The 23,210-nt window shown below is 51.1% G+C and overlaps 1 protein-coding gene across 5 annotated transcripts in view; it reads right to left on the bottom strand.

Moving 5' to 3' along the window:
• The window catches only part of ADCY1 (adenylate cyclase 1), a 156,137-nt gene that overhangs the window by 80,701 nt on the left and 52,226 nt on the right, over positions 1–23,210 (bottom strand). For 4 of the 5 annotated variants that reach the window (XM_087430283.1, XM_087430309.1, XM_087430348.1 and 1 more), the window contains exons 4-5: positions 21,949–22,060; positions 4,532–4,659 (exon numbers count right to left, since the gene is read on the bottom strand). In XM_087430283.1, the coding sequence (XP_087286409.1) occupies positions 4,532–4,659; positions 21,949–22,060 (240 nt within the window). The remainder of the gene's footprint in view (positions 1–4,531; positions 4,660–21,948; positions 22,061–23,210) is intronic. The other variant, XM_087430324.1, reaches the window with a different exon arrangement.

Below are 23,210 nucleotides of genomic sequence, written 5' to 3'. Positions count from 1 at the left end.
TAGTGGTCTAATTCAGGATTTGCTCAGGCCTGTGACAGACGAGGCCTTCCCCTGTGGAGCGGACAAAGTCCCGTTCCTCTAAGTGCACAGAATGCTGTCGCATCAGAGCCCCGAGGGGAGCGTGCAGAGCAGGGACCCGCTCGCTCCCTGCTGCGTCGGCTCCTTTTCCAGGGACTGATGAATCGATGCCCGCAGTGCCTGGGGACCCAGGGATTTCTGTGCCAGACCATTTAAGCTGAGATCCCATTTAATCCTCATGACGGCTCAGGCGTGCAAACTCCGTTCTCTTTTTACAGCAGAGAAAATCAGGGATTCGAGGACCTCAAGCAGCACCTCAAAGATGGGGAGCCAGGAATCCAGGGGCCGGCCTGCTTCCTCAGTAGAGGCCCCCGGCCGTTCAGGAACAAGTGATGTATCCACAGCTATTTGTGCAGCTCTGTACAGACAGCTCTGCAGGGGCAAAACCACGCCAGTCACCAAACTCGCTGGGCAGGCAGGGCACTTCCCCCTGTCTCCACTCCTCCCACAGGCAGGAGCCGTCTGGCCCAAACCGAGAACATGTATGACTTTATATAATTATTAAAAATCACACCAATAAATATTAGTGTGTGTTGATTTTTTAACAGAGCTTTCCGAATACCTTAATTAGGTCCACAGGTTTGAGAAAAGGGTCTGATTTGAGTGGTGAGGGCTGGGTCCAGACTCCCCAGGGCTGGCTGCAGGAGCCCAGGGCCTCAGGCCACCCAGGAGAGCCCCCAGCCTCGAGGCATTGAGACTCCCCCTAAGGGGTAAGAGCCCTGGGTCTCCACTTCCAAGTCAGCATTCTTTGCATTGTCTTTTATATGGAACACGTAAATGTTTCCACCCATTTTTCCCATAGGAATGAACTTCCTACCAAGTAGAAAACAAGATCACTCCTCACTTGCTTGACAAGGGAAAGGACCTCGACTCCTCAGCCTCAAGAAAGGTCAGATCCCAGTCTGGCTGCACACCTGCTCGCTCCTGCCCCTGCAGAGGTTTCTTTCTCGGTTTTTATGGTTACCTTACTCAGTTCCCCTCTGACCAGCGGCAGCAAACGCCCTGACCCTCATAAGTCCATCCTGTGTTGGGATGGACTGTGGTTTCATAAGCGAGGGATCTTGGTGGATGTGCTGCCAGTGAAGCATCAGCCTGAAGAGAGAGCTGACGACAGTGATCCAACGCCCCCCAATCCTGAGCACCCCCAGAACCACACACGTGGTCTGCACAAGATGCTTCAAGAATCTCATAACCAGCCCAAACCATCTCTTCTGCCTCTGGATTTCCTCTGTCTAATCAGAGGTCCCAACCCTAGAGCAGACGTCTCTGTGGCCCTGGCAAGGGAGAGCGCTGCACCACAGCTCCATCGCCTTGCTGGTCACCCACGGCACTGTGCCAGCCACCCAGGGCCACCTCAGGGCCTTTCCACAAAGGTCGGTGAACAGTCACCAGAATCCAGCCCCACAGGGATGGCCTGCTCCTGTGGAGAAGGGAGATGGAGGAGAAACAGGCTCGAGACAGAAGGCAGCTGAGACACAGACCTCGCTCCCCAGGCAGCACACACAGCCAGACACTCACTCTGGGCACGGCCCTCGTCCTCCTCAGTTCTTCTCCAGGAAGTCTCGTGTTTCCAAAGTTCCAAGTCAGAAACTCCACTCCAAGATAGGCGGAAAAGAAATACACAAATACTCACCTCTGTCTGGATGGGCCCTGCCTTCTGAGAAACAAAATTTGTTCTGCATGTGTTTCTGTGTGTAAGACGGGGACACCAGGCCCAGTGCAGCCAGCAAGGAGGGCCTATGGAACGCCAGGAGTGGCCTTCCCAGGAATCGGTCCCCTTTTGAAAGCCAGCCACACAGAACGCACACTGACGGTGCCCTGCTCTGTGGCAGTCAGAGGAGGGAAGGACGGCTTGGTTGGGAGGGAGGCCACGTTGGAGCTGTCTCTTTGGTGGCCTTCCTTCCTGTCCAGGGCCAGGAACTTGGCCCAGCAGATTTGTAGAGACAAAGACTAGGGGCCCCGAGGCCCTGGAATTCTCTGGGAATCAGGAGCTGAAGCAGAGAGCAGCCTTGGGAGGCCAAGCAAGACACTCACTCAGCCCTGGGCTGACCACCTCAGATAACAAGACTAGGAGACAAGGGTCTCAGGGCCTGGCAGGACCCCAGGGACCGGAAGCCAACAGCTGAAAGGCCAGGAGACACAGTCGAGGGGACCCTGTTTCTCGGAGCAGGGGAACCATGGAGCAGAGGAAGGCAGGTGGGTCAGTGAAGCTCCACACAACTCAGTGCCAGGTGCAAACCCAAAGGGCAGATGCAGGCCTCCAGGCAGGAGCAGGAAAGGGCACCCCACAGAAACATGTCCTAATCCATGAAAAGTGTGATCGAGCAAGACAGACATGAGAACAAAAGACAAGGCAGCACCAGGAAGGCCCAGAGCCCCAGGTGAGAAACGAGGCGTCGTAACTGCAGTGGGGCCTGGGCGGCGATGTCTGGGGGCCCGGCCAGGCAGGGAGGCTCAGGGGCTGATGAGCACCAGGTTCCTCCAGGAAGACCCCAACCAGCATCACCCACCTCCAGGGGCAGAAGGCCACCTGGTTCAACTCCATGAGCCACCTGCTGTAGCCTGGTCAGGCCTGTGTCAGGGACTCGGGCTCCTACATGCACCAGCCAACTCTTAACTGCCTCTGTGCCTGCACAGAGCAGGGGCTTTCACAAACACTAATGAATGAGGTGACATCTGTCTCCTTATAGCTGCCACCCATGGAACCTCACTTTACCCCAAGGAGATTACACAAAACAAGATGTGAGGTGACATATGATGTATACTATACTCAGTAATATGATATATGAAATGATGTATGATGTGATGTGATGATGTACCACATAATATGATGTGACGTGACATGATATAAGATGTGATATATATGATGTAAAGTGATATGACATGATATGATATACAATATGATGATAGACAATTGATGTGATGTTATATGTGATATACGATAAGATATATATGATGTGTGATACAGTATATTATATGACATATGATGTGATATATGATATGCTGTGTGAAATGATACAGCATATATATGACATATGATGTGATATAATATATGATATAATGATGATATATACTGTGATATATGACATGACCTGATGTGAAGTGATACAGCATACATGTGATAAATGATGTATTGTGCTATGATATGATATATGATGTGATATATGACATGATGTGATAGATGACATGATGTGATATATGACACCCTTTCAGAGAACAGAAGATGTCATTGAGTTTCTAAGTTGTCCCCAAGCCAGGCATCTTGCCTTCCTCCTTGATTCTGACCAGCCTCTCCTCCAGCCCACTTCATTACCTAGAGGAGAGGCTCTCATGTTTGGCTGCACATTGAAATCACCTGAGGGGCTTTACCACCCCCAATCCTAGACTACAGCCCAGACCAGCCACACAGGCTCTCAGGGCAGACCAGGTATTGGGGATTCGATTCTCCTGGGCGAGCCGACATGCAGCACACTGAAGAACCACTGCTCCGCAGGGCTCTGCTTCACTCACATCTCCCTGGGAAGTGGGGTACCAGGCTGAGTGTGCTGGCGAGGTGCTGCCTCCCTCCTCCTGAATGTCCTGTTTCTACACACAGTCTGCAGGTGCATGGTTTGCTGAGGTCCACCTCACACGGATGGCACAGTGAGCCTGCTGTTTACCCCTATATCTAAAGCCTTTTTGTTTGCATATTCTCTGTGCATTCTGTCGCCACATCTTCCTCATAGGATTCTTGTGCTGTTACTTCTCTGCTCTGGCATGTGGAAGTTTACCCCAGCCCATTAGCCCAATCTCCCTGGACCGTACCCATCTCTCCATGACGCTGAGGGGTCAGAATGTGGATCTATGCTCCGTCCATCACTCAATCTCCGAGCTCCACACCTTCCCTAACTAGATAGAGGCCCCTTAATTCCTCATCCCAGTCAGTGACAAGGACCGTGATGAGACAAGGCTGGCCAAGACAAGGGCAGGCCAGGCCCACTATGTTCCAGAATACTCACCTGCTCCACCCAACCCTCTCTCCACAGAGAGCACCTGAGACCTGGTCACCTGCCCACATGAAGACAGCATACACAGCTCCTTTTCATGTGAAATTGCTGGATTTGAGCCAAACTTTCCCCAGTCGATTCCCTGAATGTCTTATCTGGCTAAGCTATCAAGGTAATTTCCTTTTGCACGACTAATGCATATCTGACACTACCTGGGGTTACATGGATGAAGAAATGCAGTCCCAATAACATGCAAAGGAGAGATCACAGAGGCCCAGCTCCACAGAGCCAGTGGGACCTACTCCACCCAGCACCTCGCCACATGGCGTCAGTTCTCTGCAGCCATGGAACAGGTGGCCCACCTCGGACAGACTGGCCAGGACAATGCAGGCCTACAGGGGGCCCTTCTGGGATGAAAGGGGGTGAGTGTCCACGACTGATGTGGATGGGGTCCCACGGGCACTCACGTGATGGTGTCGATCATGTCCAGGCCCATCTCCACGCAGCAATGGGCATGGTCCGTCTTGGGCTGGGTGAGGCCGGACACACAGTAGTAACAGTCTCCGAGGATCTTGATGCGGCGGCAGTGGTTCTCCTTCAGGGAGAGAGGGAAAGCGCACGTTTGTGATGCACCTGGGGCCAGGCACCTGCACCTTCGCCACCACTGGATGCCGATGATCCAGGAGCATATCTCACGCCAGGGCCCCACACCCCAAGCCAGGGGCAGTCCCATGGTTGTGATTAGGGTCCTCCTGGGGCATCCATGCTTCCCCTACACTGCATGCAGTCCTGTTCCTGAGAGCAGATGTCCACTCCTCCCATCCCTCAGCTCACCTGGCCAACCCACGGAACCTTCAATGTAGGGAAGCTGCCCAAGCCTGGGGAGACAGGTCCTCTGCTAAGGAGGGGCTCCTCTCCCACAAGGGCTAGCACCAGGCCCCTCTTGACCACCATGGCAGATCACCACGTGACGGCCCTTCTGGAAAGTACTAGACTCCCACCCACACACACACTAGCCCCAGGAAGGGCCTGCCACACGCACCTGAGTGTCCCCACGCACGTGGTTTTAGCCCTGAGTCGAGGTTCAGAGGACCTGGGAGCGGCTGTCCCCAAAGAATCACCTGCCAGGGCCTGAGCTCTCAAGGGGACTGCCAGGGTCTCAGCCCTGACCTCCCCACCCACAGGGACACCTCGGAAGGCATCCAGCACCACAGAATGTCCACTCTCACATTTATACAACGGTCAGAATGTCAGCACCCACCTCGCCATCATTTGGGGAGATGGAGAGAGAAATGTCAGATGCTTACCACCACCTGTCATGTGCCAACCCACTCGTGTCACCTGTGATCATGACCGTGGCTGCAGTTTTTGTTTTGTTTTGTTTTGTGAGGAAGATCAGCCCTGAGCTAACATCCATGCCAATGTTCTTTTTGCTGAGGAAGACTGGCCCTGGGCTAACATCTGTGCCCATCTTTCTCCACTTTATATGGGACGCGGCCTGATAAGTGGTGCGTCGGTGCACACCCGGGATCCGAACCCGGGCTGCCAGCAGCGGAGCGCACGCACTTAACTGATACGCCACAGGGCCGGCCCCTGTGGCTGCGGTTTTATTCCAAGGAAAGCACTAAAACAGCAATTCTAGAACGTTTCAGTTTCAGCACCCCTTTACCCTCTTAAAATAATTGAGGACCTCACAAAAAACTCCCCTGTAAGTGGGTTATAGCTATGGATGTTTACCAATAAGAAGCTACAACTGAGAAATTCTTAAAAATGTATTAATGCATTCAAAGACAACAGTAACATATTTTATGAAAAATTATGACATTTTCCGACACAAAAGCAATTGGTGAGAAGTGTGGCATTGTTCTCACTTCTGCAGAGACAGCTGGATCCTCTGGTCTACCGTTCACTCGGTCGTGCTTCCTGTGTGTGCCACGTCTGTGAAGGGATCGGCCTCACGGCACGTCCTGGGATGAGGAGGACCTCACAGACCCCAAGACAGTCTCGTACAGCCCAGATTTCTGTGGACCCCACTCTGAGAACACACTCCATAACTTATATTTCATTCTGCCCTTTGGTTTCTTACAAATGAGCTGAATCCTGCCGTTGTATGGAATGCTACAAGTTAGTGCAAGTGCATTTGGGATGAGAGCTCTCGGCTCTCATTCCCCACGCGCTCACACGCGCTCCCGACTTCTGCACAAGGCTCTCTACAGGCCCAGGCCACTGCCCCGTGGCAGAGGGAAGGGTACCCTCCATGTGGACGGCTCGGGGCCCAGCTCTTCCCAGCCCTGGGCCTCCCTCAGCGTGGGGATGCCGGGACATGCAGGTGCAGCAAGTGCTTGCACCTGTCGGGAGGCCCCTCAGACAGCCCAGCAACCGGGCCTGTGCCACCCAGAGCCCCACAGGCTTCCCCCGTGGACAGGGAGCTGGCCACAGGCAGGCCCAGGGGCTGGCCACTCAGCCTCTGAACGACCAACGGCTTAACCGTTAGGACAGTGGCCTCCTTGTCTGTGGAAGGGGTTCTCTCGGTGTCCCTCAGGCGGGCTATGCTCGGTGTTGATCTGTCCTGTGACAGACTCTGGGAGCCTAGAGCCAGACGGCCGGGTCCAGGTGCCCACCCTACAGAGCTGAGGTCTGGGCCCCTGGAAAGCAGCCAGCTAGCTTCTCCAGGCCACACTCATACAAGCCTTCAGGCCAGCAGGCAGCACTGCGTTCTCTCCTGGCACCTCTAGAATGTCCATCCCCCCTGTCCCTATCATCACTGTCCTGTGGCTGGGGTGTCCTCCATCCCCAACACTCAGAAGCAGGTCAGGACACTCCGTGCAGGCCAGGAGGGCAGCTCCTCCCCCATCCTCTCCCTTTCTTCACACTCGGGCCACCTTCACCAGACCCGCAGGCCCAGGGACAAGACAAGAGACCACTACCAGGCGTCGACCTCTCCCTCCTATCTCCTGCCCAAGCACAGAGACCCTGTGCAAACTCCTGACCTATGATGGCCCGCCTCCTCAGGCCCTCCTCTCAGTGGTCCATCTGAAGGTTCCAGACCTCTCCCTCCAGGGAGCGCATGGAAGCGACAGCACCTACTGGCACGTGGGCGCTATTCTTGCAGACAATTTCGGGAGGGTCACCAAGCCCAATTCTGGGGACCTCAAAGGTGACGTGTGTCCTCATGCATCAGCATCGCCTTGGGGCATGAGCGTGGGTGACTGCAGGCGTCCCTGTGCCCCCCAGCTGGCTCTGCGGTGTTCCTGGCTGTCTCCAAGACTCATGACCTCATGGCCTCCTGTTCGTCTCTGCGTGTCCCCCACAAGGCTGTCCCTGAAACGAGCAGGTGCTCACTCAGTACGAGGCCTCTGAACAGGCAGGTGTGTGTGAGTGAACAGGCCATTGAATTGATGGGCAGCTTGTAAGGGGCGGTAGTGCCATCAGATTCAAAGGTGAATCAGGGGCCACGGGGGGCGCTGCCCCAAACACCCTCACCCCATGACACAGAGACTCGGGCTGGCCGCCACAGAAAAGGGAAGTCCTACAACAGGCCCCACATGACAGGTGCCGTTGGAAGAAGGAGGTGTAAACAGAGGGCTGTGAGGAAGGCAGGCAGACACCCCTGGAGAGCCTTAGGTGTGACCATTAGTACCCTGCATGGCCGATCTCTGAGTAAGGACCAAAGGCAAAGGCGTCCAGCAGGCGCCGTCCAGGGGCCGAGGGTGCTCGGCAGACCTCACGGGTAGACGAGGTCCCCTGCATTCCGGGAAGTTTCTGAAAAAACAGCCATCCTCAGCGGGACCCGTCAGCACACACACGTTTGGGCGCATAACTACAGCCCTTCAGCGGCAGATGTGTCCTTGGCGACCGTCCTGAGATGCGATGCCATGTCCCTCCCTGGCCGGCTCCACTGCAAGGCAGCCAACACTGCCCAGAAGAAATCGTGGCTGTAAAATGCTGGCTCATCGTCCTGTTTTCCTAAATCTCAAATGTCCCGGCTTTTGTTAGCAAGCTTAAGAGACCAAAAAAGTGTTTTCATTGGTTTCAGTGTTGTCGATTTTAAAATCTGCCCTGTAAATATTGAAAGCCAGCACCTGGAGTTGCCCTTCAAGGAGCATTTATGATGCCTGAACAGCTGTTTCCCAGCCAAAGAAAGGAAGAAAAACGAGGAGGAGGGCTTGGAGGGGCTCGCTGGGAAGGGACAAGCATGGCAGAACATGACGACAGAAGCCCCCTCAGAGCCCCAGGGGGCTGCAGGAGGATCCAGCTAGGAGGGTCTCATGTTTTGCTTCCCAGGTGTGATCTGCAGGCTCACAGATGAACTCTGGACCCACCTGGCCCTGTCTACACGGGCAGCCGTGGTGAGGGCCTCGGACGGCAGAGACCAACTCGCTCCTACGCCCTCCTACCCGGCCCTCCCAGACCCGCCCAGGCTTAGGAAGAAGCAGAGAATTCACTGGCATCAGGAAGACTCACTGCAATTCCAGAACCCAAAGACGCCCAAGCCCTCCTGAGCACAGCTCTGAAACAGTGGGGTCCAGTGGGGCCCAAGGTCGACATGTGGGCCTGGATTCGGGGAAGGCAGGTCAGCTGCTGGGACTGGGGGCACCACGAGGGGAAGGGCAGGTGCAGAGGGAGAGCTTGCATTGACCCAGTTTGTGCCCCGAGTGGCTGCATCCAAAACCCAACTGGCCAAGTCATATTAACTTTGTAAGATTAGCTGCGGGGCTATCAGCGGGGAAACGGAATAAAAAATTTTAGACAGCTATATTTCCGCAAGTCCGTCTCGACAATTACGATGTACGTGTTTCACCTGCTGCCTCCCTACAAAGTTGAAAAGAAACGCATCGACATAGAAGCCGTGGCTATCACTGGAAGGTAGGAGAAATAATCATTTCAACTTCAATTTTCATAAATCATTCTTGCACAGTCCCTTTTACTGAGCCCCTCCACGTGCCAGCCCCCGTGCTCCTGGAACTTCCCGCTCATGAGGAGGGACCACACAGGAGCAGCAAAGCTGGGCCCCAAGAACCCTGCAGACGTCTGTCCTGCAGCGGGGACCGTCAGCTCAACCCAGCACCGGAAGTCTCTCCAGCCTCAGTCAGGCCCAAGAGAAGTCAACGTGCCGTCAAGGCACGCTCTCCAGAAATAAACAGTCACACATAGTACACATTTGCTGCTGGTACCCAAAGGGAACAACGAAGGGGCAACCCCAACCTGAGCGCACATGCCTGACGCATGGGGCGGGGGGAGACGGTGGGCAGGGAGCCGTCTCCCAGTGTAGCTTGTCTTAGAGTCTGCACTGAGGGACGAAGCCATGCAAATATCTTATGTACTTAAAGAGAAAAATCAAATTGAAAACAGCAATGCCAAAAAATCAAAACCAAAATGAAATAAACCTAACTGTGACCACATTGGTAACATGACCACACAGAGAAGAATTGTTCCAAGCGACGTGAAAACACGTATCTTGACTGTCTATGTAGGGGGATGTCTTTGGGATCCAAAGACAAAACAATCCAAGAAACAACTAGAGGAATCTTAAATTGCATTCGGTGGTCTGACTGTGTATAATGTTGGCAATGTTATTTTGAACTGACTGTACATAAAAGGATAAAACAAATGAATTATATTACTGTCATTAGGATTTCCAGCATCAAGGAAAAGAGACACAAATATAAAAATCAAAGGAGTGAAGTTAAGAGAATTAGAAATCAGAATTTGTTTTTCTTTTTCTAAAAAATCTCTCATCTCTGTCTGCCATAAAGTCTCAGGACCAAGGACAACCCAGATTATGAGCTGGAGAACATTTCCCCCTGAAGGAAACTAGAGCTTCTGGAAAATGCCAAGTCTGTGAGGCAGGAACATCCCACTGTCCCTAAAGACGTGCTCAGAGGCGACGCACCGTGTCAACCTCAGAGACCACGCCCTTGGAGGGTTCTAGGGCATCAATTCCTTAATCTGAAAACTGATCAATAAATGAAAAGAATCAAGCATTTACTGTTTTTGAGAATAACAAAAGAGCTGATGAGTAAATGCTCTTCTTTTTAAAAGAATCACAAGCTAATAAATGCAGAAGAAATGACATAATCAGAAAACCACCATTGTGCAAACCCAAGTGAAATACCAATGGGCCTCAAGGCAGCCGCTGTGAAAGCCTCGGCACGACGTCATGGGAAGGGGTAACGGGCAGGTCCTGCCACCAGCACCTGAACCACTGCTCCCCGGAACCTGGCGGGAGGAGGCCAGAGGGTGGACGTGCGCACCGGGGAGAAGCACCGGGAGGCACCCGGTGATCCAGGGAAGGGTCAGTAACACAAGTGAACAAACTGGGGACCTAAGTCAGGTCTCCAAGGTCAGCGGGTTCAGGGGAGGTGCAGGGGCGGGAGGAGCACACGCACAACCACCGCCAGGGTAAGCCGCCACAAAGGGCAGGGGCACCTGGAAAGATTACACAGAAAGAAACAAAAACAAGAAACGTCGTTTATCCACTGGGCGCGACGTGTGCATTCATCTTGTTCTCTGTTTTCTGTATTCTATGACAGTTTGATGTCTCAAGGCCTTGCTGGCAGGGAGGGACGGCCCCTCCCAGGGTTGGCTAATTCCTGGAGACAGTAAACAGCTCCTTCTTATTCCCACCAGCTGATTTAGACTCCACACCCCTCCACCTCCTCTATCTGATTCTCACACTCCCGGCCACTATCCCCACCAGTTACCAGGCAGGGGCCAGACAATGGGGGTCCCCCATAGCCCAGAGCCCCCATTATCCAGACAGGCCAGCCCCGTGCCTGCCTTGCCCCTTCCTTCCCATGGGAACCCCAACAAAGCCGGCCACACTCTCCACCTCCTCTGCCTCTGCGCCTGGCATTCTGGGGACTGTGAGTGATAAACCTTCCATCAATGGCACTGGCCTCTGTGTCATCGCTCAGTCCCCTCCATAAATTAAAACCCACAGGTCCAATCCGACGAGGGCCCATCTCATTGGTATCCTGACTGGAACAGACCAGCTGTGGTGAGGAGACATTCATGAGACAAGCAGGGTGACCGAGCCAGAGAGGGAGTTAGAAACACTGCACCCGTGGTCAGGTTGGTAGGTGCGACAGAGGCGTCAGGTGGGCTGGCCGGGAGGTGTGCAACGAAAGAGCTCCTCACCACCGGCGTAAGGACACAGTGAGCGATGTCTAGGCTCCGGGGAGGAGAGCGTGCTGACCACACGAGACTGGCCGGACACTGGCTACTGTTGAGGGGGGTTTGCGGTGCCTGGGGGTGTTATGATATTGTCTCTACTTTTGTGCACATGTGAAGTTTTCAAAAAACGAGTTTTAAAACCCTCAAGGGCAGGTTGTCTGACTTGCTCATGACCCCTGGGACAGTTCTGCACACAGTAGGGACTTGGCCGTAGCTTTCTGATGGATGAACCAACTGTGAACACGTGTCTCCTCGCTGTCGAATGAAGGACCACAGCCTCCCCCTCTGTGTGGCACTCGTGGCCCTCCAGTCCCAGTCCAGACGACCTTCTCTCACCTCCAAATTCCCCCATGAGCTGTGTACTCAGGCCTCAAGTGAGCCAGGCTCCCCCTCCCCCACTCCCCTCCACCCGGATCACGTCTCCCCATGAAGGAGCCAGGCTCCCCCTCACCCACTCCCCTCTGCCCGGATCATGTTTCCCCATGAAAGAGCCAGGCTCCCCCTCACCCACCCCTCCGCCCAGATCACATCTCCCCATGGAGAAGCCAGGCTCCCCTTCACCCACTCCCCTCCGCCCGGATCACGTTTCCCCATGAAAGAGCCAGGCTCTCCCTCACCCACTCCCTTCTGCTCGGATCACATCTCCCCATGAAGGAGCCAGGCTCTCCCTCCCTCCCTCCCCTCTGCCTGGATTACGTCTCTCCATGAAGGAGACAGGCTCCCCCTCACCCTCTCCCCTCTGCCCGGATCACATCTCTTCATGAAGGAGCCAGGCTACAGCTCTGAGCCACCACAGCTGCTGAATAAAGTTTCCTTCCTGAATGATAGAAGTCGACTGGGAATTAATGTGAAGGCACACACTGCACCCTACGTTTTCTCTGCAGACAGAAGCAGGTGCAGCAGGAGCATCCATACAAGTAGCTGGCAAGAAGGGCCTCGAGCTCCCTGCGAACATCTGCAGTCTGGGCAGCAATGGTCACACTCCAGAGAGAGCATGGAATCTTCTCCCAAAAAGGACAAGCCAACAGCCATCTGCTCTGGGCCGCACCTTTAGCAACACAGAAAGGACAGATTCTCTCCCTAACTGTTGTCAGTTGTCCAGGCATCCTGTATCCCTGGGTCACAGTCCCATGTCCACCCCATTAACCCCGTGTGGCCTGTGGGTGTTCAGCCAGCCCCGGCCACCTACAGTAAATGCACAGCCTCTGCCCAAGGAAACAGCGCCCTGGAACAGGACGATGGCCACCTCACAAGGCATTTTCTTCCGCGAGGACCGAGTGAGTTGCCAGCCCCTCCGTGCTGCCCAGCTCCTGGCTCTCCAGGGACTTCACCCTCTCGGGTGGGGTGGGAGCAAGTTTCTACAAGTGGCCTCAATACAAATGACAGGGTCATTAGAATTCCAAACATCTACTGGTTTTTAAGAAACAATATTTATTTCATGATAATTAAAGAATAATTAAAGAAATCAAGGCTCCTCTTAAGAATGCAGAAAGCTCAGAAAACTAAAAATCCTACCTCATGACTCAGCAACAACCACAGTAATATGGAATATTTCATTCCAGCCTTCTCTCTACGAAATTAAGTTTACACACACACATATTCTGAAAATTGGGACTCTATGTACTATTTTACAGACGCCTCTTACCACTTCAAATTGTAGCCTTGGGTCAGTTTTTCAAGCTGAGCATGGGGTATACACCTCACTGCCTCTCTCTCCAGGCTGCGCTCATGCTGTCCAGTTGATATCCTGACCACACTCTATCAAACACCTCGTTCAGCAGAATCCTGGTTTTACAAAGTTATTAGCTCCAGGTCTCCCCTCCGGGGCTGTAAGCTCCCAGGCTGAGGTCCGTCTTTCGACCCCAGCACGGTCCTCGCCGACACTGAGCGCACATTTGCTGAAGGAACACTGTGAGTCACAGCTACCCGACAAGCACACTTCAGCCTGCAATGTGGCCAGCCGAGTGGCTCACAGGCCTGGGGAGTCGGAGCAGGACGGGCTGGGGGGCCCTCTGGTCTCCTCCTCACATCTCACAGGCTGGGAAACCGAGGCACAAGAAGTGAGGATGGTGTGGCAAGTCCTCACAGCTGCCTGGAGAGGCCCAGCCCCGGAATCAAGCCTAAGGAAAGCCTCCCTGGGGAGGAGAAAGGACGGGGCAGGAAGGGTGGAAGTGAACACATACCCCTGTGAGCTCGGGACTCAGCAGGGGGAGCTGCGGCCCTCAGACTGGCTTCTATGGGTCCCTTTTGGAAACAAGTGGAGTAACACAAATAACTAAGAAATAATGCCCTCACTAACATAGGTCATAGGAGTCATCTTTCAGCAATTAAAGGTTGAACAAAATGGTCAGACTGCACAGTGACGCTGCACGTGCTTGTCCTGCCATCTGTGGCCAGAAGCCTGGCCATGTCAGCATCAAGAGGATTCCACCTGTGGCACCACAAGTCTCCTGTGTTCCCTCATGGTCCTGACGGAAACACTCATTACATCTTGTCCAAGTGCTCCTGATGCTGGGTCCTCGTGGGTCAGAAAGGCTCCTGGGGTGTCCGTGTTCAGAGACAATGCAGACCACAAAACCCAAGGGTGGGCGTCCCCAATCAGCAGAGTCAGCAAACCCCCCAGGAATGCTCAGACCTGGAGAGGAAGTGCCTCCTGCACTTGTCCACCCCAATTACGCATGAAAATCAGCTGCCATTCCTCAGTGCACCCCCTCCACCATCCTAAATCCACTGTGAACCCTGTCCTGTGCCAGGCAATGGCCACACTGGGGCTGAGAAGCTACACCAGTGAAATGAGCTTTCACTGGAAACAGTCCCTGGAGGATTGCTGGGGTCCTGACCAGAACTAAGGACTGTGTTCTCATCACCTATCACCTCTGAGGAATGGGGCCAGGACCAGCCCACGCAGCCTGGCTGATAAGAGGCCAAGCTGGAACTCAGGCTTGTCTCCACAGCCGGCACACTGAGCACTATCCACGGCCTCCTGGAACCAGCCAGGGGACGTCTGCTTCATCCAGCGAGTTCACTTTTCCACTGAGAAAACTGACCTCCAGAGAAGGGCCCCGTCCGTGACAGGTGGTGGTAGAGCAAGACTGAGCCCCAGGACAGGTGTCTCTCCATCAATTCAAAGGGATGTGGCCAGTTTCCCAAATACACACGGACATCAGAGCAAACACAAATCCAAAATGGATCCAATAAATGGGAGAAAGGTCAAAAATATTGTGCACATCTGTGGCCCTCAGCTGTGGATAAGGGGTAAACAAACCGCCAGCTAGTGGAAACTAAAGCAAACAAGCTCACGCTCTGTGTTTGTCTAGCTGCCTGGCAGAGACCTTCATCAAGAAAGATGTGTTTGGACTGCAGCTGTGTGTGATTTTCTGAGCCTGCATTCATGGGGGTCAGCGCATCCTCCACACCCGGCCTCAGATACAAGACAAGCATGTGGGAGGAAAACACGTCCCATGGGCTCCTCAAAACAGGACTCAAGCAGATTAGAGTAAAAATATATTTAAAAAAATACACAACACCACCATTGCACAAAAGAAAAAAGATAAAAAGCAATGAGTAAGAAAAAAATGAGGCCATTTTAATTTTGAGCTTCCTAGCAGTCACCTCAACAAGTGGAAAAAAGATCCAAACTGCACTTCAAGAGATGAAAATACAATGTCTGGGACGGAAGCTGTACTGGGTGGGTAAGTGGCAGGTCACACACTGCAGGAGCAAAGACTAGTGAACTTGAAGGCACAGCAGTAGAAACCATCCAAAATGAAATAAAAAGAAAAAAAACCCAAAAAAACTAAAAACGATCATCAGTGAGATGTGGGGCAACTTCAAGATCCTGACATGGCGGGAACCGGCGTACCTGAAGGAAGAGGGGAGAGGCATAAAAAGTATCTGAAAAGGAGTGATTGAGGTTTTTCCCCAAATATGGTGAAACTATAAACCTACAGATGCAAGAAGCTTTTTCAATAAACTGCAAGCACGAGAAATGTGAAGAAAACTACACCAAGGCACATCGAACTCAAACTGCTTAAAAACGGTGATGAAGAGAAAATCGTAAAAGCAGACAGAGAAACAAGACACATTTCGTACAGAGGAACAAGCAATTGACAGCAGACTTCTTGCTGAAAACATACAAGAGACAACAGAGCAACAACTTTAAAGTTCTAGGGGGAAAAAACCGTCAACCTAGAATTTTATACCCAGTGAAAGAAATTCCAAAAAATAAAGGCAAAGTAGTTTTTTCAGAAATACGAAAACTGAAAGGTTTTGTCATCAGCAGGCCCACACTACAAGAAACATCAGAGGAAGTTCTTCAGGCAAAAAAAAATAAGCACATATGGAACTATGCTACATGTGTGCCACCTAAATGAATGAAGACCAATGGAAACAGAACAACATGAGTTAACACATAAAGTATTTGATTATTTATAACTCTTTAAAAGAGAACTGACTGTGTAAACAAAAATAATAACAGTGTAGAATGGAGTTTATAACAAGAAAGAGTAAAACGTACAGCAACAATTTCACAAAGGCCAAGAAGAGAGAACCGGAGGCATGTCACGTGAGCTTGTGAGCTGTGAGTGATGTGGTGCGATAAATCCTGGGAGGCAGACCGTTATAAGTGAAAGAGACCTTCTAGAGACCTAGAGCAACCGCGAAAATCACAAAACAAACAGCTATAACCAACAAGCCAACAAGGGAGGTAAGAAGGAGCCACAGAACATACTCAGTAAACCTTAAAATGGCAGGAAAAAAAAAAAAAAACAAAGAACAGATGGGACAAAACAAGAGCAAACAGCAAGATGACAGACATAAACCTAACCACGTTAATAGTGCAGATAGGCTAAACACCCCAGGTAGAAGCAGAGATTGTCAGATTGATTTAAAAAAAAGAAAACACTTTAAATAAAAAGATGCAAACAGATTAAAAATAGAAGGATGGAAAAAGACATGCCTTCTGACAATAATCAAAGGAAAGCTGGAAAGGCTTTATTAATATCAGAAAAATTAGATTACCAGGATAAAGAGGGTTATTTCTTAATCATAAAAGAGTTAATTCATCAAGAGGACCTAACAATCTTAAAAGTTGACATATCAAATAACAGAGCATGAGAACACACGAAGCAAAAACTGATAGAACTGAAAGGAGAAACAGGAAAATCTATAATTATATTGGAGAGTTCAATACCCCTCTCTCAATAATTGAGAGAACAAGTAGCCAGAAAATCAGTAAAGATATAGAAGATATGAACAACCCTATCAACCAACTGGCCTAATAGATATTTATAGAACACTCTAGAACACAAGACCTCTACAAGAGCAGGATACACATTACTTTCAAGGGTACATGAGTCATTTACCAAAGTAGACTATTTGTGGGCCACAAATTTAAGAAGATTCAAATTTAAAAAGTATGTCCTCTGACCAAAATAGAATTAGATTTGAAGTCAAAAACAGAAAGATCTTTGCAAAATACCTCAAAAAAATACTTCTAAATAATCCATGGGTCTAAGAAAAATGGAAAGGGAAATGAGAAAGAATTTGGAACTGAATAAAAGTGAAAACACAACATATCAGTAATTTTTGGATGCTGCTAAAGTACTTCAGAGGAAGTTCACAAAGTTAAATGCTTATATTAGAAGAGGAAAAAAGGTCTCAAATCAAGGGCCTTAGCTTCTACCTTAAGGAACTACAAAACAAAAGTCAAATTAAAACCAAAATAAACAAAAGAAAAAATAATAAAAATCAGAAAGGAAAATAGAGAAATCAATGAAACCAGAAAAAAGTTCTTTAAGAAAATCAATAAAATTGATAAACCTCTAGCCAGTATAATCAGGAAAAAAGGGAAGACACAAATTACCCAAATCAGGAATGGGAGAGGTGACATCACTAGAGATGTTAAAAGGATAACAAGGAAATACTGTGAACTTTAATAATTTTGACAACTCAGATTAAATGGACAGATTCCTTGAAATATTGAAAAACACCAACCTGGGCACAGCCCTGTGGCTCAGTGGCTAAAGTTCCACACGCTACACTTCGGGTTTGCGGGGTTGGATCCTGGGCACAGACCTACTCCACTCACCAACCATGCTGTGGCAGTGTCCCACATACAAAAATAGAGGAAGACTGGCACAGACGTTAGCTCAGGGATAATCTTCCTCAAGCAAAAAAAAAAGAGGAGGACTGTCAACAGATGTTAGCTAAGGGCAAATCTTCCTCAGCCAGAAAAAAAAAAAATACCACCAAGCTCATTCAAGGAACAAAAAAGATAACTTGATTAGCTGTATTTAAAGAAATTGAATTTGTAGTTAAAACCTCCACAGAGACAACTCCTTGTCCAGATGGATTCACCAGTAAATTCTGTCACACACTGAAGAATGAAATAATACCAATTCTATGCAAACTTTTCCAGAAAACTGAAGAGGAGGAAATACTCCCAAACTCTTCTGTGAGATCAGCATTACTTTGATATCACATAAAGACAACATAGAAGAGAAAGCCAAGGACTAATATCCTTCAGAAACACAAGTGGAAAAAAATCTAAACAAAATGTTAGCACACATGTACACATTCACACATGTACACCTACAAACTCATATTAACATGTGTACATGCATGCATGTACATGTATACGGTTGCATACATGTACACAAGTCTCTTATGTGTACACAATGCACTCACACGTACACATACACACTCACATACATATACACATGTACACACACTCACATACATGTACACATACACACACCCAAACACATCTCTTACTCCAGCCAACCCACCACATGGCTCCAATGCGTGCAGCACCTGCTCTGTGGAGTGCGTGTACTTCTCTTGATAAAAGTATTTAATCCAGTGTCCCAAACACAAGCAAGTGTCCTGGTGAAGAACCAAGCAGTGAATAAAAATGGAAATATCTTATACGCCAACAAATTGAACAACCTAGAAGAAATGGATACATGCCTAGAAATATACAACCTATCAAGACTGAATCATGAAGAAACAGAAAATCTGAACAGACCAACTATTAGTAAGGAGATTGAATCAGTAATCAAAAATCTCCAAACACAGAAAAGTCCAGGACCAGATGGCTTCACTGGTGAATCCTACCAAACATTTAAAGAAGAACCAATCCTTCTCCAACTCTTCCAAAAATAGAAGAGGAGAGAACACTTCCAGACTCATTTTATGAGGCCAGCATTACCCTGATACCAAGCCTGACAAGGATGCAACAAGAAAAGAAAATTACAGGACAATATTCCTGATGAACACAGATGCAAAAATCCTCAACAAAATATTAATAAACTGAATTCAACGGTACATTAAAAGAATCATATACCTTGACCAAGTGGGATTTACTCCAGGGATGGAAGGTTTGTTAAGTATCTGCAAATCAAGCAACGTGATACACCACATTAACAAAATGAAAGATAAAAGTCATATGATCATCTCAAGAGATGCAGAAAAAGAATTTGACAAAATTCAACATCCATCTATGATAAAAACTCTTAACAAGCAGGTATGGAGGAAACGTACCTCAACATAATAAAGGCATGACAAGCCCACAGCTAACATCAGAGTCAATGGTGAAAAGACGAAAGAAAGCTTTTTCTCTAAGATCAGGAACAAGACAAGGATGCCCACTCTCACCACTCTTATTTAACGTAGTGCTGGAAGCCCCAGTCACAGCAATTCGGCAAAAGAAACAAAAGGCATCCAAATTGGAAAGGAAAAAGTAAAACTGTCTCTATTTGCAGATGACATGATATTACATACAGAAAACCCTAGAGACTCCATAACAAAAACTGTTAGAACTAATAAATGAATTCAGTAAAGTTACAGGATACAAAATTAACAGACAGAAATCTGTTGTGTTTCTACACACTAATAATAAACTATCAGGAAGAGAAATTAAGAAAACAATCCCATTTAAAATTGCGTCAAAAAGAACAGAATACCTAGCAATAAATTTAACCAAAAAAAAGAAGGTAAATCTTCCGATTTGAGGAGATGCTTGGAACACTGACATTTTGAGGGAGCATGTGATATCCCCAGAACAGGCCCAGTGGACCCCCAGCTGTGTGCCCCGGGTGGCGTTGCAGATAGAAAGTAACAGTAGATGTCACAGCTGGGCTGGGGTGAGGGCACAGGCCTCGAGCATCAGGTGGCACTCAAGGAGCCATGCCAGCAGCCGCTTTAAAAAGAAAGAGGCAAAGAGACATCTGAAGTTGTATTCAAAGCTAATGAAGAAGGAAGAGGACAGGACAGGGAATGTCCGGGTCACCGTTTCACACTGTGTTTTCCCGGGGCCCACATCTCCGCCCCATGCTCTCCCATCAAGGGGAGGGTCCATCTCTGAAGCCCCTGGAAGTGGGTGGGCCCTGCATCTGCTCTGACAGCACAAGCAGACACGGGTGGGCCAGCAGAGTGCCCACGCTGGGAACGCTACCATCCAGAAAAGAAGAGACAGATAACTAGACTTCATAAAAACTAAGACACTGCCCTTCCTACCACACTGTTAAGAAAATAAACAAACGGGCCAAAGCTGGGGAGAAAATGTTTGCAAATTGGGTATCTGACACAGGATGAATGGAGGATCTATAAAGACTCCTGTACCTTCTTGGGGGGTAGGGGGTCAAGTGCTGCTGTTAGAGACCTGGAGCTGTGAGGGGGTCTCCTGGGGACAGTGGAGGGGCAGCCTGGTGGCACTGCTTACCACCGAGTCACTGACCAAAGGAGGCCCGACCCCTCAGGGACCATAATGCTGACCTCCAGCTGCTGGGAAGACAGATGGACAATGGGGCAAAGAGCGCAGAACCTCCTGTCGGCAGCATGTGCCCAGAGAAAAGGCCCCCGTGGGCCAAGGGGGACCCTCATCCAGAAGCTTCCTCGTGAGGGGGTGGGAGGAAAGGCCAGGCCTGGGAAAGCTCCTGCGTGCGCTGTTAGAGCCCTCGGCCAGTCACAACCACCCCCGGATCCACCCGGCATCAGACAAGACACACGTCTTAACCCAAATGCGGAAGGGGCTAGAGCCCACGCTGTAACAGCGAGCCGCACATCCGGGCACCGGCCACGCTCACACCCTTCGCTCCTACCTCACGCTTCCCCCGAAAGCACGGGAGTCTGTCTGGTAGGGAGGAAGACCCAGGAGGCTTTCTCCCAGGAGGGCAGGGTGCCATCTGTTTGGGCCGAGTCACAGCTGCGCTCCAGGAACAAGCCCAGTGGCTGCCAGAGCAGTACGGGGACAGGCGGCTCCGCACCCTGCAAAACGTCACTACAGCCAGAAGGAACGCCCGTCCCGAGTGGAGAGCTAGCTTCCTGCTTTCATCCTCAGGAAGACAAAGTAGCCTTTCCCTAACGGGGTCCACAGAACACTGGCCCAGGCTATCCATGGGGTACCACATGAGAAACAGTTCCGACACTCATCCACTCAGGAGCAGGCAGGGACCTTACAACTGGACATCTCAGGACCCCTACTACCCCCAGGGAATCGCGGGGGTTGCGGGGCAGCGTCCACAATCCCGCACGCCCCCTCTCCATCCTACCTGTCTCCTTTGCTTACCCAGGAGCCTGCAGTCGGCTGCCCAGTGTTCTCCCACCTGCCTCAGTCCCCTAGACTACTGCCAGGTACAGCCAACCTGGCCGTCCTCGGCCCAGTGTGACCACTGCCACTCCGCATACAGGTCAAGGGCCAATTCTGGGGCCTGGTGTTCTGTGCCCTGCCCAGGGGCCAGCCTGAGTCTGTGGCCTGCGTGGTACCCCTCACCCAGCCCTGACACAGGTGGTGCTTTCCTCACCACTTCTGGCCACTGCATGAGCCAGGCCCAGCTGGGGGTCCCCTCCTCATCTTCATCGGGGCACGTCCACTCTTTCTTCCAAGATCTCTACTGCCACCTCCTCTGAGAAAGGTTCTCACTGGACAGTTTGCGGCTCCCTCCCGCCCTCTCACAACCACCCACTCAGGGCCCCTCTGCATCACCTTGGGCGGGGCTGGACGGGAAGGTGAACTTGGCTCCATGTCCTTATGTCCCCCATGTCCTCCCAGGGCAGGGAAGGCAGGTGTTGGGATCCTGGGAAACCCAGGCCGTCAGAGGCCTGCACACTGAAAGCCAAAGCTGTTAGTCCGGCCTTCGCTTGACCTCTGCAGGACTTAGATGTGACCTGTCCCAGGAAGGTCTCAAAACCCCAACCATCAGCCTGCCATGGCGAGGGGTCCTGGCATCGTGAGCCATCACCAACTGGCCCGCAGCAGGCAAGTTTCAAGTCCAGGTAGTGGCGGGCCCGGAGCGAGGGCCACTGCAGACCTGCTCCGCAGGGCCCTCCACCGAGGCAGACCTCGGGCCAGGAGCTGTGATGGCCAGCGATGTCTGCCATGGGGGCAGAAGGCAGCGAGGTGGCCTGCAGGCATCCTTACCCGCAGACAGCCTCACAACACAGCCAGGGCCTCCTGCCTGGAACCCTTTATTGGAGGCGCTGAGTGTGCTAGTGCAAGCATTTTCTTATCTGCAAATGCAACGCTCAGGTCCCAGGAAGCGAATCAATGAACAGTGAGGCTGAAACAATGGGTGACTAACAGCCGTGCTGGGCCAAACCGTTTCACAATCAGTCCAGGCCACATCTCCAACACAGGAATCCACCTGGCACATCCTTACCCCAGAAGCAATTCAAATTACACTTGAACAAAGTGGGAGGTTGCGCTTACCGTGGCTAATTCATCAAACTTGCCGAAGAGCTCGTTGAGGAGTTTCACCAGCTCCTGGGCCGTGCACTGCGAAGCCAAGCCCGTGAAGCCCACAATGTCTGCGAAGAGGATGCTGCAAGAGAAAGGGGTGCCAGGCTGCCCTCCACAGACAGACAGGAGCCAGCCTCTTAGACAAATTACAACCCCCTGGGGTTGTATAGACATTTACAAGTCACCTTAAAATAGATCTCCCCATTTATTCCTCAACACAGGCTGGAAATGAAGGCTTCTTTGTTCCCATTTTACAGGTGAGAAGACTGAGGCTGGGAGAAGCTATGGGAGTCCCTCATGGTCAGAGAGGGAGTAAACACTGGAGCCATTCAGAGCTCCCGCTGACCCCTCCCAGGACAGGAGGGAGCAGCTCGGTGACCCACAATGACCCCTCCCAGGACATGGGGGAGCAGCTCCATGTCCGCTAGACCTGCCCCTCTTTGTGAGGTGACCCCCTGACAGGGTCGTGGCTAGTGGCACGTGAGCAGAAGTGACATGCTTTTAAGAAGTGAGGGGCCCTCTGCACTCTCTTTTCCCCTCCTGCCAGCTGATGCAGGTGACACAAGGCCGGGGCACGGTCAGAGCTCACAAAGGATTACTGCACTGCGTGGAGGGGCTGCCCCTCCGTCTGCTACGAGGGCAGGGGCCCACCTCTCTGGGGTCGAAGGCTCTCTATGCCAGGCGTCCATTTACTACAGAGCCTGGGTCACTCTAAACAACAGAGTGTCCACCCACGGCGCACAGCCATCTTCCTGGACACTACTAAGACTTTAAAAGTCTTAAATAGTGAAGCAACATGGCAGGACAGAGGGAGGACAGAGAGCTTGTAGAGAAACAGAGAGCCCTCCCCGAGCCATACACTTGGGAGAAGCTGGGGTCTTCCTGAAGAGTCCTCCAAGCAGCCCGAGACCCCATACGTGTGACGGACGAGGGAGATGTGACCAGGGGCCTATCTCAGGATGAGGTGCTCCTCTGAACCCACATGGGAGAGGCCAAGGGGCCTGATCACGGAGCCACTGGACCAGCACCCAGGTGCCCCTCCAGACCTGAAATGCCAGATCTGCATTTTCAGTAACACCTCATTGCCAAAAAGTGGGGACCCACATCATATGCAGGAAGTGGAGGCCCTTGTTATAGGCAGGAGGCGAGGACTAGTGTCATAGGCAGAAAGTGAGGGCCCTCATTATACACAGAAAGTGGGGACTCACATCATATACAGAAAGCAAGGGCCC

The sequence above is a fragment of the Ceratotherium simum genome, chromosome 1 (assembly GCF_057802395.1).
Source record: "Ceratotherium simum simum isolate JZ-2026a chromosome 1, ASM5780239v1, whole genome shotgun sequence".
NCBI classification, from domain to species: domain Eukaryota; kingdom Metazoa; phylum Chordata; class Mammalia; order Perissodactyla; family Rhinocerotidae; genus Ceratotherium; species Ceratotherium simum.
This window is presented reverse-complemented; position numbering and strand designations above follow the sequence as displayed.